The 15,214-nt window shown below is 40.6% G+C and overlaps 1 protein-coding gene across 1 annotated transcript in view; it reads left to right on the top strand.

Moving 5' to 3' along the window:
* The first annotated feature begins 10,186 nt into the window (after positions 1–10,186).
* Positions 10,187–15,214, top strand: part of LOC127209821 (A disintegrin and metallopeptidase domain 3-like) — a 39,261-nt gene continuing 34,233 nt past the window's right edge. The window contains exons 1-2 of the mRNA XM_051169463.1: positions 10,187–10,261; positions 15,088–15,164. Coding sequence (XP_051025420.1) covers positions 15,133–15,164 — 32 coding nt within the window. The 5' untranslated portion in view covers positions 10,187–10,261; positions 15,088–15,132. The remainder of the gene's footprint in view (positions 10,262–15,087; positions 15,165–15,214) is intronic.

Genomic DNA, 15,214 nt, shown 5'->3' with positions numbered 1-15,214 from the left:
TCACCAGAAGAGGGCACCAGATCTCATTATAGATGGTTGTGAGCCACCAGGCAGTTGCTGGGAATTGAACTCAGGTCCTCTGGAAGAGCAGACAGTACTCTTAACCTCTGAGCCATCTCTCCAGCCTGTCCTTTAAGTTTTTAAATTGATTTTAAAAGAGATTTCTATTGCACTAACCAAGGACAATACAAGTAGTAAACATTGAACCCCTACTCTGAACTAGCCAATGGATAGGACACTCTCCACAGTTATGTGGAGAGCAGAGACTAACTCTGACATGAACTCTGGTACCCTATATTTGATGACCTCCCCTTGGTGGGGAGCCCTGGTGGCACTCAAAGAGAGAATAGGCAGGCTACCAAGATGAGATTTGATAGCCTGTGACTATAAAGTGGGGGAGGAGATCCCCCTTGGTCCTGGACCTAGGGGAGGGGAATAGGGTGGAGAAGCGAGAGGGAGGGGGGAATGGGAGGATACAAGTGATGGGATAACAATTGAGTTGTAATCTGAATAAGTTAATAAAGATTTATACATACATACATACATACATACATAATCTAGGCACTTGGTGTCATGCCTGTGTCTTATTTGTACCTGTCTTGCAGGTTTCATTATGAAGTTTCTGCATACTTTATTTTCTCAGGCTACAGAAGATGGCATTGTACAGTTTGTATTCCAATTGCTTATATTACAAGTTATAGGAATAAAATATACCCTGTATAGTTAATTGTATATATCTTGTGAATAATGACTGCTACCACCTGTAAATGGGTTTATTTCATGTACCTTTTGAGTTTTTATGGCCCTAGTGTCATTTTATAGGAGAAGACATTTGTATTTGATTTGTTTTCCCTTCAGAGTCAGGGATGACAGTAATTGGTGAGAAAAAATATAGCTTATAGTTTGGATTTTTTTCTTTTGTGTGTTATTTTGCTAATTAAAAAGCAAAACAAGAAGGGACTTTGGAGTCAGAGGAAGTAAAGCATGACTGGAAAGGGCGTGTATGTGTGAGAAGCACAAGAAACAGCAGACTGTGTCGGGGAGTCATCTCAGCTTTGGGCTATGTAGGCTCTAATGTCCAGTCACATACATAAATCACAGTTTGTTTCTTTTAAGGAGTTGACATTTCTAACAACAGCTTTCTATCTCTCTCTCTCTCTGGACACTTGGCTGCAGGTCACTTACTTGGTCACAATTGAGGGCAAGGCATACACGTTCCATCTGGAAAAACAGTAAGTCAGCACGTGCTCATTCTCACCACACAACTGTTTCCAGTTGCTTTCCTGAGCTGAGCAAAAGCACTCCGCTTACTTGGAGTACTGTCTCCTTTAAGATTCACTTAAAACTGAGATTTATATATCTTTCTTGTGATATTTTAAACCTAATACTCTACAGTCTATGTTAATGATAAGTCTTACGATGAAAATCACCAAAGGCCTTAAGGCAGTGGTTCTCAACCTTCGTAATGCCACAACCCTTTAACATAGTCCCTCAAGCTGTGGTGATGCCTTGTACTGGCTGGTTTTATACGTCAAGTTAACACAAGCTAGAGTCATCAGAGAGACTCATGGAAATGCCTCCATGAGATCCAGCTGTAAGGCATTTTCTCAGTTAGTAATCAATGTGGGAGGGCCCAGCCCATTGTGGGTAGTGCCATCCCTGGGCTGATGGTCCTGGGTTTTTATAAGAAAGCAGGCTGAGCAAGCCATGAGGAGCAAGCCAGTAAGCAGCACCCCTCTACGGCCTCTGCGTCAAGCTCCTCCCTCCAGGTTCCTGCCCTGCTTGTGTTGCTGTCCTGACTTCCTCCAAAGATGAGCTTTGATCTGGAAGTGTAAGCCACCGAATAAACCCTTTCCTCCCCAATGTGCGCTTTAGACATGGTGTTTTCATCCCAGCAATAAAACCCTGACTGAGACACCCCTCCCCCCACACACCATAAAAGTATTCTTTTGCTACTTCATAACTGTAATTTTGCTACTGTTATGAATTGTGATGTAAATATTTTGGAGACAGAGGGTTGCCAAAGGGGTTGTTACTCACAGGTTGAGGACCACTGCCTTAAACCATAACCATGAATGAAGTAATGAAAAGTATAGATGTTACTTGCCTATGTGTACTTTTGTGGTTGCATACATCGTTTTGCACCTTTATGGGATTTCAAGCTCCTTACTTACATGGAGACCAGGGAAGAAAAATATCTCAGCCTAGGAGGTCAAGTAGATCTTGAAAATACTAAGATGGGGCTTAAATTGCAAACGTAGGCTAAGCTTGCCTAGATCATGGCTTTCATTAAGAGAGAGAAAGAAAGCAAAAGCAGTGAGCTGACATCAATTGTGTGGTCACGGACTTCACAAGAGTAAAGTAGGATGCTTCTGCAAACAGCTGTAATTAATAAAGATCTGTATCCATAGCAGGCACATGCCTCTCTGCTCCAGCACCAGCCCCTCCCTCCCCTCTCTGCTCCAGCACCAGCTCCCCTCCCTCCCCTCTCTGCTCCAGCACCAGCTCCCCTCCCTCCTCTCTCTCTTCCAGCATCAGCCCCTCCCTCCCCTCTCTCTCCTTCAGCACCAGCCCCTCCCTCCCCTCTCTGCTCCAGCACCAGCTACTCCCTCCCCTCTCTGCTCCAGCACCAGCCCCTCCCTCCCCTCTCTGCTCCAGCACCAGCCCCTCCCTCTCCTCTCTGCTCCAGCACCAGCTCCTGCCTCCTGTGTCTTAGGCCCCCAGCTATGTGATGCTGTTTCTTGAATTTCACTCTTTACATTTCTGTCATGTTCAAATAGTTTTGTCAATCCACAGTTGTGTTTCTCCCATTTTGCTCCAGTTTTGACCTTTTCCAGTTCCTTCTTTCTCCCTTTATTCTGTGAGGAAGCCGATGGTATTAGCCTTGCATACAGCCGTCTAATCATTGCCTATATTTGATTTTATATAGAACTTTCAGAAACTGATAAAAACTTTGCCCACAAATGTTTACAATGATTTAAAATGACCAGTTCTTATTTGGTAGTGTGCAGGGGCACTTTCTTAGTGTGAGTATAGATCTTAACATTATTCAGTGTATAATTTTGTAGTATATAGAATAATAGTTAAAAGGGTCCTTTATGGAGACCATCTCTCTAAATTCTGAAAATATTAACAATTAGGTTCCTACTATGCTCAGATTGGCATTTTGTCTAAGACGAACAGAGATGAAGGTGAGATCTTGGCTACATCTGACTCTGTATCCCATCCTCGGCTGTAATAAAATTATGATGTCACATAGGCCCCTCTGTGCCACATTTAAGCTCCATGTATCAAAACTCCAAAGCGATGAGTATATGTATAAATAGATGCAAATGGCATAATACTGCTTAAGAATCATCGTCTTGTCACAACATGGTGACTTTAGCTCTTCACTCTTCTTTGACGCTTTGGGATTACTATCAAGAGATGCAGTGTCTTCCCCATTCCAAACTTCTCAGCCGCAACCTTCCTATGGGAGTTCACTCCTGTGCCATTGGACAACATTGTAAGAAGAGGCCCACTCCTATCTGCTAGTTAGTGACCAGTTATTAACACAAAAACTCGGTATTTGTGTTAGCTGATAGATTTGTCATTAGTCATTCCCTGTATGACTCCTTAGCCCTGTTGCTTTCGGGTCTGTGGTTAGGAAGGACACTTGGCATCCAGTCTATCTGGGAAGTAGAGAGGAGGAAGGATTCTCTTGAGGGGGCACACTCTCCTAGTTGTTTAGAACACCCCTGTAGATACACCCCTGGGAATAGGGAATCTATGTTGAGGATTTACTTTCCTCAGATTGCTGGTTGATGTCTGAGGACTCAGCCCACTGAGGGTGACGTCACTCCCACTACACGAGCCTGGTAAGAACATAAACTGAGCAAGGCAGGGAGAGGAAGCCTGTGAGCAGCCTTCTCCCATGGGCTCCACTTCAGTTGACACCTCTAGGTTTCTGTTTGATTTCCTGTCCTGACTTTGATTAACCATAGACAGTGCTGGGAAAATGTAAACCAAATAAACCCTTTCACCCTCAAGTAGGTTTTGGTCAGTGTTTTATCAAAGCAACAAAAAAATCAAACTAGGGCCAGGTCCAACTTTTGAAAGGCTCTACCACATTCCAGTAGTCCTGGGAACTAGACACATAGGCTGGGCATTGACACATAGTCTCTGGGGGACACTGCAGACCCAAACTACAGCAGCCTACTGAACGCTCTGATCACCTTCTAACGCTTTGGAATAAGGGGCACTGGTTTTCATTTCTGGCTCCTACAAATTAAGTTGCTGAGTTGTGACTCTTGATATTTACATTGGCCAAAATAAAGCTGAGTGACATAAAAGAGGCTTTAAAAGTCTCCTGTGTTCATTTTTATGTCAGCACTATACTGTTTTTTTTTTTTTTTTTTTATTACCATAGCTCTGTAGTACATCTGGGATGTACTTGAAATCTGGGATGGTCATACCTCCAGCAAGGTTAGTTTGCTTGCTTTTTTTTTTTAATTGTTTGGGATTGCATTTGGCAATCCTGGGTCTTTTCTATTTCCTTATAAAATGTTAAGATTGTGTTTTTCAATTTCTGTGAAAGTTGTGGGGGATTTTATTGAATCTGTAAATTGCTTTTGGTAGGGTGATCATTTGTAGTATAGTAATCCTACCAACCCATGAACATGGAGGGTCTTTTTATTTTCTGATTTTGTTCTCATCTTTCTTTCATCAATGGTTTCAGTTTCTATTGTACAAATCTTTCACTTCTTTGGTTAGGTTTATTCGAATACTTTTTTTTTGAGGCTATTGTCAATGGTCTTGTTTCCTTAATTTGCTCTTGGTGTTTGTCATTTGTTTATAGGAAGGCTACTGTTTTTGTTTGGTCAGTTAGGTTTTGGCGCGTGTGTGTTGATTCTGTACCCTGCTAAATGATGACTCTGTTGACCAGCCATAGGAGCCTTCTGATAAAATCCTTTGGGTCTTTTAAGTGTATGATCATATCATCTAAAAATAAAGATGTTTTTCTTAGCATTTTCCAATTTGTACCCCTTTTATTTCCTTGAGTAGTCTTACCGTTCTAGCTAGGAGCACAAGTACTATATTGAACACCAACAGAGAGCCTGGACATTCTTGTCTTATCCCTGATTTTAGTGGAAAGGTTTTGAAGTTTTCTCTATCTAGCAAGATGTTAGCAGTAGACTGGTTGTAAATTGCCTATGTTATATGAAGATATGTCTCTTGTATCCCTACCTTTCCCCAGAACTTTTATCATGAAGGGATGTTGGATTTTATCAAAGGCCTTTTTACATCTCATGAGATGGTTTAAGTCTATTTATGTATGTTGAATCATCCTTGCATCTCTGTGATAAAGCTGACTTAATCATGCTGGGTATTCTTTTTATGTACTCTTGAATTGGGTTTCCAAGTATCTTATTGAAAAATTTTGCATCTAGGTTCATCAGTGAAAGGCCCATAATTTTCTCTTTTTGCATTTTATCTATCTATGCCCATTTTGGTGTCAGGGCAATAGTAATCATAAAAGTAATTCATAGATGTTTCTTCATTTTCTATTTTATGTAACAATTTTAGGAATATTGGTGTTGGCTCTTCTTTGAAAGTCTGGAAGAATTTTGCACTGAAACCATCTGGTCCTAGGTTTTTTGTTTGTTTTGTTTTTCGAGAATTTTATTACTGTTTTTATCTTACTAGATGTATAGGACTATATCTTGAATTAGCTTTTATAGGCCATATATATACCTAGAAATTTTATATATATATTTAGTTTCTCTGTGTTATCTTGGCAGTCCTAGGCTTGTTTTGTAGATCAGGCTGGCCTCAAGCTCACAGAGATCTGCCTGCCTCTGCCTCCCAAGTGCTGGCATTAAAGGCGTGGGACACCACACCTGGCTCCAAATATTTCCTTTAGATTTCCAGTTTGGTATTTAAGCTCCAGTGGCACAATTGGTTAGCAAGGCACTTATTTTTTCTTTTATTTGTTATTATTAATTTATTCATATTACATCTTAATTGTTAGCCTATCCCTTGTATCCTCCCATTCCTTCCTCCCTCCCGCTTCCCCCCTACTCCCCTCCCCTGTGTCTGTGACTGAGGGGGACCTCCGCCCCCTATATATGCTCTTAGGGTATCGAGTCTCTTCTTGGTAACTTGCTATCCTTCCTCTGAGTGCCACCAGGCCTCCCCATACAGGGAATGTGGTCAGAGATGGGGCACCAGAGTTTGTGTGAAAATCAGATCTCCTTCTCCACTCGACGGTGGAGAATATCCTGTTCATTGGCTAGTCTGGGTAGGGGTTCGAAGTTTACTGCCTATATTTTCCTTGGCTGGTGCCATAGTTTGAGGAGGACCCCAGGACCCAGATCCGCCTGTCATAAAGTTCCTTTTGTAGGTTTCCAGGACCCTCTGGATCCTTCTATTTTCTCATTCTCCCATGCTTCTCTCACCTAAAGTCTCAATAGGATGTCCTCCCCTCTGACCCACTTTCCTGGTAAGTAAAGTTTTTCATGGTACTTACCCCTTGGACTAGTGTCTCAATATAAGTGAGTATATACCATTTAACTCTTTTTGCTTCTGGGTGAACTCACTCATTATGATAATTTCTAGATCAATCCATTTGTCCACAAATTTTGGGAATTCCTTGTTTTTAATAGCTGAGTAGTATTCCATAGTGTAAATGTACCACAGTTTCTTAGTCCGTTCTTCTACTGAGGGACACTTAGGCTGTTTCCATGTTCTGGCTATTATGTATAAAGCAGCTATGAACATGGTTAAGCATACGTCCCTGTTGTGTGGTAGTGCATCTTCTGGGTATATTCCAAGGAGTGGAATAGCTGGGTCTTGAGAAAGCCCTATTCCCATTTTTCTGAGAAAGTGCCAGATAGATTTCCAAAGTGGTTGTACTAGTTTGCATTCCCACCAGCAATGAAGGAGTGTTCCTCTCTCTCTACATCCTCGCCAGCATGTGGTGCCAGTTGAGTTGTTGATCTTAGCCACTCTGATGGGTGTATGATGAAATCTCAGTGTTGTTTTGATTTGCATTTCCCTGATGACTAAGGAGGTTGAACATTTCTTTAAATGTTTCTCAGCCATTTGATAGTTCTCTGCTGAGAATTCTCTGTTTAGTTCTGAGCCCCATTTCTCTATTGGGTTGTTTGGTTTTGTGGTGTTTAATTTCTTGAGTTCTTTATATATTTTGGATATTAGACCTTTGTCAGATGAAGGGTTGGTGAAGATCTTTTCCCAGTCTGTAGGCTGTCGCTTTGTTCTCTTGACAGTGTCTCCTGCCTTACAGAAGCTTCTCAGCATCATGAGGTCCCATTTATTAATTGTTGACATTAAGGCCTGGGCTGTTGGTGTTCTGTTCAGGAAGTTGTCTCCTGTAGCAAAGCACTTATAATTTAGACTTTTAAAAGAAAAGTGTGTTCTTATGATTCTCGGAATTTCTTCAGTGTCAATCTTTTTTTAACTCTTTTTCATATACATCTATTTTATTACACATGTATAAAACAAACTACATACAGCAGGGAGAACCATGTGACAATCATGAGTTCTATAAATACTATATTCATAGCGATTTGGGTATTTGTATTTGTCAAACTTGAAGAAAACCTCTTTCCTGTCTTGTTGGGTCTAAATTTCTGAATGAAACTCAGTATCTGTCCTATCTCAACTCGAATAACTTAACTCCTTTATCTTGATCTAAAAAAGATCTTATCCCCTAACCAACTAAACTTGATTGTAAAAACTAAACTATCTGGTCTTCAATGCCCCTCAGAGACTTGAGAAGGAATAAATCTTAAATTCCTGAATGAACCAGCAGTGCAGGTTAGCAGCTTCCAAAATGAATAAATTGACTGACTGAACAGTCATGCAGCACACTCTATAATGTTGGAACCTCATCTTTGGCTTTCTGGCCCAATATCTCTGTCAGGCTTATTCGCAAGGCAGGAACTCTTGAGGACTTGCTTACCCTGTTTTGGCAGCGTGTGGCCATTGACTCTGCCTGCATCTAAGCCGCCTAACTTTAGGAAGAATTCTGTTTGTGGTAGGAATGAGGACATTTTGTCCAGTGGCTAGTTTACCACATTTGAAGACATCTCCATAAGGAGGCTCTTTGATACTCATCATCATCTGTGAGGTCGGCTGGGTGTTGTCAGGAGTTAACTTGTCTTGTTGTCAAAGAAACTTTAGGATTATTAAAAACATCTTTAAATGCCATATTCTGTGTGTCTCTGAGGCTTTTGAAGACCTTATTCAACTATTTTACCTCATTTATCGATAGAGTCATATCTATCTCTTAGACTTAGGATATATATTTTGTGCTAGAATCTGACAAGTATTTGACACGTTGATGTTTTATATTCAATATACTAAATTCTGTACCAATGACTTAGACATAACCTTCTTTGTAACAATTAAGGCCTTGAGTTAAGGAGTAGGTTCAATCATCTAGCTTTTGTTCGATACTCCCTCTATGTTCCTATGTCTCCCTTTCTTTCTTTTCAGCTCCTATCTCCTTACCTATGGATGACAGATAAAGGAAAAGAGACACGTCCCTGAGTTCCACCTCGTTTTTTCTCTGTATAAAACCAATAATAACTTATGACCAGGAGGGTTAATCTTGTTAATTATTTCAAAGAACCAATTCTTTATTTCACTGATTTCTTTTTTTTTTTCTTTTTCTTTTCTTTTTTTCCCATTTCTGATTCATTAGTGTCAACCCTGATTTTGATTATCTTTTCCCATCTGGTTAGGAGGTATTTCTTGTTCTTATATTTCCAAGGCCTTGAAGTACATCAATAAGGTATTAAAGATCTCTCAAATAACTTAATGTAAGCCCTGAGTGCTATAAACTTAGTCCCTTTAGGACTACCTAGTCCATGTTCTGTGAACTTTAAAATGTTGTATTTTCCGTTTTCATTTGCTTTTGGGAGTTTAGTACCTCCTTCCTCAACTCAATTACTTAGTAGTGCATTGTATAGCTTCCAAGAGTTTGTGTATTTTCTCTAGTTTCTGTTGCTGATGACATCCAGCTTTATCTCCCTTGTGATAGGACAGAATGAAGGATGTCCTCTCCATTTTCCTGTATTTGATAAAATCTGCTTTGTGTCTTACTACGTAATTCACTTTGGAGAAAGTTCTATGGGAAGAAGCTGAGAAGAATTCTTTAGTGTCTGGGAGAAACACCCTACAAACATTGGGTATGCTCATTTGGTGAAGACTCTGGTATAAATCCACACGTGTAAAGATACCTGATGTTTTTTACAAAGAGGCCAAAAATACACTTTGGAGAAAAGATGTCATCTTTAACAAACGCTCCTGGTGAAATTGGATCACTACATGTAGGATAATAAAACTAGATCCTTATTTCTCACCCTGCAGAAAATTCAACTCCAAATGGCTTTAAAACTTTGACATAAGACTGATACCCTGAATCTGATAAAGGGGAAACTAGGGGATATATCTGAACTCATTGGCACAAACAGGATCCTAGTAATGCAGACATTAAAACCAACAGTTAGTGAATGTGACTTCATGAACCTGAGGTTTCTGTACAGCAAAGGACACTGTCACTGGAGCGAAGAGGAGGCCTACAGAATGGGAAACAAGTGTTTGCTCGGCTACACATCTAACTGAAGATTAGTAACGAGGATACACAAAAAACTAAAACAGACATGCAAACAAAAGGCTAGACACAAAGGAATTAAACGACAGCTTTAAAATGGGGCACGAAACTAAACAGCGTTCTAGGAAGATGGAATGGAAGTGGGTGTTTAGAATTTTGAGATGCTCTGTAACTGTATGGGAAGCATTTGATGATGATACACAATTAACCCATTCTATTTATTAGCAAATAGTAAGATGATCATACCATGAGGTATATTTGTGGTTAATATAAACTAAAACTGAAATGAGATGATGTGGTTGTGACCATTAATTTGCTATCTATAATTTGTCATAATCCCTGATTTTAGTCTTAATTATTATCTTTAAGTTGTTATCTATCTAGTATACCATTAACACAAGCTATATAAGAAAAAGACAAGTCTATTTAATTTTTAGATATTTGGGTTTGTAGAATTTACATTTTAGTTAATCTGGAAGTGTTGTTGATAATGAACTATTAACCCCATATAGTGTTATTAATGATATTATTACAATAAAATATCATTGTTTTGGTTGAAATAGGTCATTTTTACATCCACTTTTTGGGACATATTCGTATAATCATTTGGGGAAACTGCAAACAGATTTTTCTTTAACAAAGGTAAGTAAGTTTCTGCTATGTAGATTTATGTGTGTGTGTGTGTGTGTGTGTGTGTGTGTGTGTGTGTGAGAGAGAGAGAGAGAGAGAGAGAGAGAGAGAGAGAGAGAGAGAGAGAGAATATAGTGGTGTTTTCTTCTATATATATCCATAGTTTTTAATTTAGAAAGTAGTATGCATAATTTATATATAGATTATATATGTTCATATATATATATATGTATTTATATAATATGTTACCCTAGAAGTTGGTTTTTACATTTTAAATTTATTTTTAATTAAAATATTGTATCATTTGACTTCTTATTTTCCCTCTAGCCAATCTCTCTCATGTTTCTTCCTTCTAACTGTGGTGATAATTTTTCGGACAAGGCATCACAAAGGAGCCTAGGCTGGTGGCAAAATCACAATCTTACTGCCTCCACTCATAAGTGTTGGAACTGCAGGCTTGTGGTATCATGAGCAACTTAGATAAAATATTGATTTTAATATGCCTACGGTGCTGCTGATGGTAAAACAAATGTTTTCTAATCCTCAGTGCTTTTGGTCAAACAGATCACAAATGCAAAACCCAATATGTGAATTGCCAGGAAAACATACTGAATAAAATCCCTGCTTTGGAAGTCTGGAACTCAGAAACCACTCATCTGGAAGTACAATTAAACTATGTCTGAAGCCTTCAGAAGTTTGAGATGGAAAGGAAAAGGCAGGCTTAGAGGGGCAAGGCATGCTGAAAGGTGGGCAGTGTTGTCTCATAAGCCCAAAACAGAGGAGGAGACTGTAAGAATTACCATAAAGAAAGACAGCGGGAAATGGTGAGAGAAGACTCCAAAAACAGATGGCACACAGATCAACACAGGGGAATGAGTGGGTCAGCAGAAATGGGGTGGCATCCAGAAGCTCTCCGATGGAAATAGTGAGGTGTAGACTAGGGGGTTCTAACAAAAGATCTCAGAGCATCTTACACACTACAGTATCAGAGATAAGGGGAAACTACTAGAAGTCTGCACTTTACAACTAATTCTGGTGAGCATTTATTAACTGTGCATACCAACAGGGTCTAGTGTGGTATTTCAACACTTGTGTATCATGTGCAATGAACATATCCAGATTCCCTTTATCCATTTTCTCTAGCCCTCCCCAGTTCCTAGACACCACTGCTCTAAGCTCAGGCTTACCTTTCTGGCTTCCACACATGACAGAGAATATGTGGTACTTGTCTGAGTGGCCTTGGCTTGTTGTTGTTGTTATTATTATGATGGTTTAGTATTATGACTTAGAATGATTATTACTAATGGAAGTAAGGTCCTCGCTTCCATTCCTTGTACTAGAGTGATGAGATTTAATTTTATTTTTGTCAAACTTGTTCCCCACTCTGTGTGTGTGGTCACAGGTGTTCTTATCAGTTGCAAAGAGATTGCTATTGATTCCATATTTTAGCTATCATGAAGTGTTTCCCTAACCATGGGTGTACAGGTATCTTTAAAATGTTGGTTTCCTTTCTTCTGCACGTATAGCCTAGAGTTGGGGTAGCTGGGGCTTATGGTAGATCTAACTTTGTTTTGTTTGTTTTCATTCTCTTTTGCTGAAAATAGTTTTTTTTTTTCGTGTAATATATACTGATTATGGGTCCCCTTTCTCAACTTCTCCCAGATCCTCCCTACCTCCTTACTCCAAATCCTCACACTTTCTTCTTCTCCTTCATTAGGAAACAAACATCTAGGAAAAAATAAAACCACTAAAACGTTCTTCCTTTGTTCCATTGTAGATTGCATTGACTGATTAATAATCATATTTTGAAATTATCTCACATACAAAGAAAAAATAAATTTAATCTTAAGCATAGAACTCACTTTTTAAAAAAAAATTGGTAATTTTCAAAACAAAAGCATTTCCTGTTTTGAGATAGAGGCTTTCTCAAACACACATGGCATGGTGTTGGTGATGGTTACAAGGAAACTATCTTAAGTCCTATGCAGACGTTAGTCTATGGCTGTCTTTCTTTTCCCACTTTTGTATCAACTTTGCCCAGTTTTTGCATCAGGACAATACTGGTAAGACAGTGGGAAGTGTAATTTCTTTCCCATAGATGCACACAGTCTATGTTTGTTGAGTGGCTCAGAGAAGTGCCTGGGCCTGTGGAGAATTGATGCACGGTCTGGTGTGGGGCTTTCTAATTACCGTGACTAGCCACGCTGACCCCAGGCTTCCTGTGTTCCTTTCATGGTCTCAGGCACTGATGGATGATGTGGTCTTCAGCAGGCTGTGCAGTGGTGTTCAGTACCTCACAGGGAGGATATCTGTGTCTTTCTTTTCAATTCTGCCCTTCTCACCTACGGGTTTATTTTTTATTTATTTATTTTAGTTTGTTGAATTTATCAAAGACTCAAATCTCCCTTTCCTTTGTGTTCTCTAACTTTCAAATTTCTTTCTTCTAATTCTTGTGCCTCCTTTCCTTCCTTGCACCTGATTAGGATGTCCCTGGCATTTCCTCCTTTATGGCCCCTTCGTCTTTTCTGTCATACACCTTTAGACCCACTTTGTGCCTCTCTGCCTGAGTTCCTCCGCATCCACAGCAACGTGATCCATCTCCTGTAATACAGAGGTACATAGAATTAACACGCCCACTTGTGTCTTCTTCTTTGGCTCAGGAAGCATGCTGATTTATGAGTTACCAGAGACTTTTGTCTGTCGTGTGTTCCCGAGTTCTGTTTGGTTGGCTTTTGTTTTGTTTTGTTTTTTTACTGTGCTAAAGCACACTGTCAGTTAAACTCGTGACTGTTTGCTTTCTGGCCTCACGCATGGATCTAGGTGACCGGTTTTGGTCACTTGGAAAGAATGTGTACTTCTGCTGCGTGCTTAGGGAGGGTTTCCTGCATAGTCAGGACAGTTCTACTTTCTGCCTTGTTCTCAGGCCAGGTCTCCACCTTCTCCTCTCAGATTTGGGTGTGTCTCAGGCGTGGGGGTGTCTCAAGATTTGGGCATGTCCCTGAGGCAGATAGTATAATATACTGCTGCACAGATTAAGTGAGGCTCGTGGGACAGACAGAATACTCATCGGCTTTCTTCTCATTAATTGCCAACCTTGGGCTTTGCTGTCTGTCTCACTTCTGAGTGACTCTTGTTGTATAGGTATTGGGTGACACTGGGTGACACCTTACAGGGAAGCACAGCCAGCAGATCCCTAATGACTTTTCTCTCCTGAGGTTAAGAGTAGGTTGGGGACTTGAGTTACCTCCTATCTTCTATGGAAGAGCCATTGGTATCACTTGCAGGTGCATGCTGCTCCTCCTGCTGCCTGACAAACATGCAGCACAGTACAGATCTCTCTGTCTGGGGAAAGATCTGTAGTGTGAGTGGATGGGGCATTGTGCTGAGGGTGTGTGTTGGGCTTATCTGGCCTCCAATGGCTGCCCTTGCAGAGAATTCCAGCCTGCTAGGCTAACTAATGGAGATGAAGTTTGGGGATGGGATGTATGCCATTTTAGTGACTACTAAATTGGAGAGTCATCTCTGGATGCTTTTAATATATAGACATACCTGAAGGAGGCCGTGAGCTGGCAGCAAAGCTTTCACAGTGTAGGCACAAAAAGAGTAATCTATGTCCCACGAAAGCCTTCACTTACCAGAAAACTGGGACAGAGGGGAGGACATCCTACTGGGACTCTAGATGAAAGAAGCATGGGAGAATAGCAAAGTAGAAGGATCCAGAGGGTCCTAGAAACCTACAAGTAGAACATACAAGCAGATTTGGGCCCAGGGTTCCCGCTCAAACTAAGGCACCAGCCAAGGACAATACAAGTGGTAAACTTTAAACCCCTACCCAGATCTAGCCAATGGTCAGAACATTCTCCACAGTTGAGTGGAGAGTGGGATATGACTTTCTCACGTTTGACCATGTCCCCTGGAGGGGGAGACCTGGTGGCACTTAGAGGAAGGACAGCAGGTTGCCAAGAAGAGACTTGATACCCTATGAGCATATGCAGGGGGAGGTAATCCCCCTCAGTCACAGTCATAGGGGAGGGGAGTGAGGGGAAAATGGGAGGGAGGGAAGAATGGAAGGATACAAAGGATGGGATAACCATTGAGATGTAACAAGAATAAATTAAAAAAAAAAAAGGAATCTAGATATCACTATTATGTAGACATGTGAGGAAGAGGAACTCACTAAAGAAGTGATTGTGGCCAAGCTTTGGAACTGCTGACACTTGTAAAGTCAATAAGAAAGAGTGTTTGCACTAGCAATGATTAATTATTGTTCCAGTGAGAAAGCAGGGTGAACATATGTCAGCTAAATACATATGGCCTGGCAAGATGGCTCAGTAGCAAAGGTTCTTCCTGCAAAATTTGATTACCTAAGTTCCATCCCCAAGTCCCAGGTGGAAAGGAGAGAACTGACTCTCAAAAGTCGTACTCTGCCCTCTGAATGGCCACTGCAGCATGTATATGCAGACCTGTGAAATAAATGAACATAACCCCAAAAGTTGAATGAAATGTTCATAGCCAAATGTTATAAATCATAAGCCTTGTGGGTATAAACTATACACTTGGGAAATTTGGCTAAGAAAGAAATGATATGGATAAATAGTGTAAGTAGCTGTCAAAAATTAAAGTTGTAGCAAGATTATTTCAGAGAGAGGAAAACAGTAGCGATGAGTGCAGCACTGGAAGGTGCCGAGGAAGCTGTGTGGGAAGACGGGAAGGTGTGCTGAACATCAGACACGTAACGTAATGGCGCAGTGTGTGGCTTGCTGTTGTCGGGGAAGTGGGCATGACCCTGAAGGCTGAGGTTGGGAATCAGCTATAACTTGTCTTCTGTTCCTTCGTAGAGCCATTGCTTTTATCACGGATACGCTGCTGAGGTTCCAGCATCAATGGTGACACTCAGCACTTGCTCAGGTCTCAGGTACCATTCTGGATGTGTGCAGTGGGATTGTACACCAGCCCTCAGCTTCC

The sequence above is a fragment of the Acomys russatus genome, chromosome 27 (genome assembly GCF_903995435.1).
Source record: "Acomys russatus chromosome 27, mAcoRus1.1, whole genome shotgun sequence".
Taxonomy (NCBI): Eukaryota; Metazoa; Chordata; class Mammalia; order Rodentia; family Muridae; genus Acomys; species Acomys russatus.
This window is presented reverse-complemented; position numbering and strand designations above follow the sequence as displayed.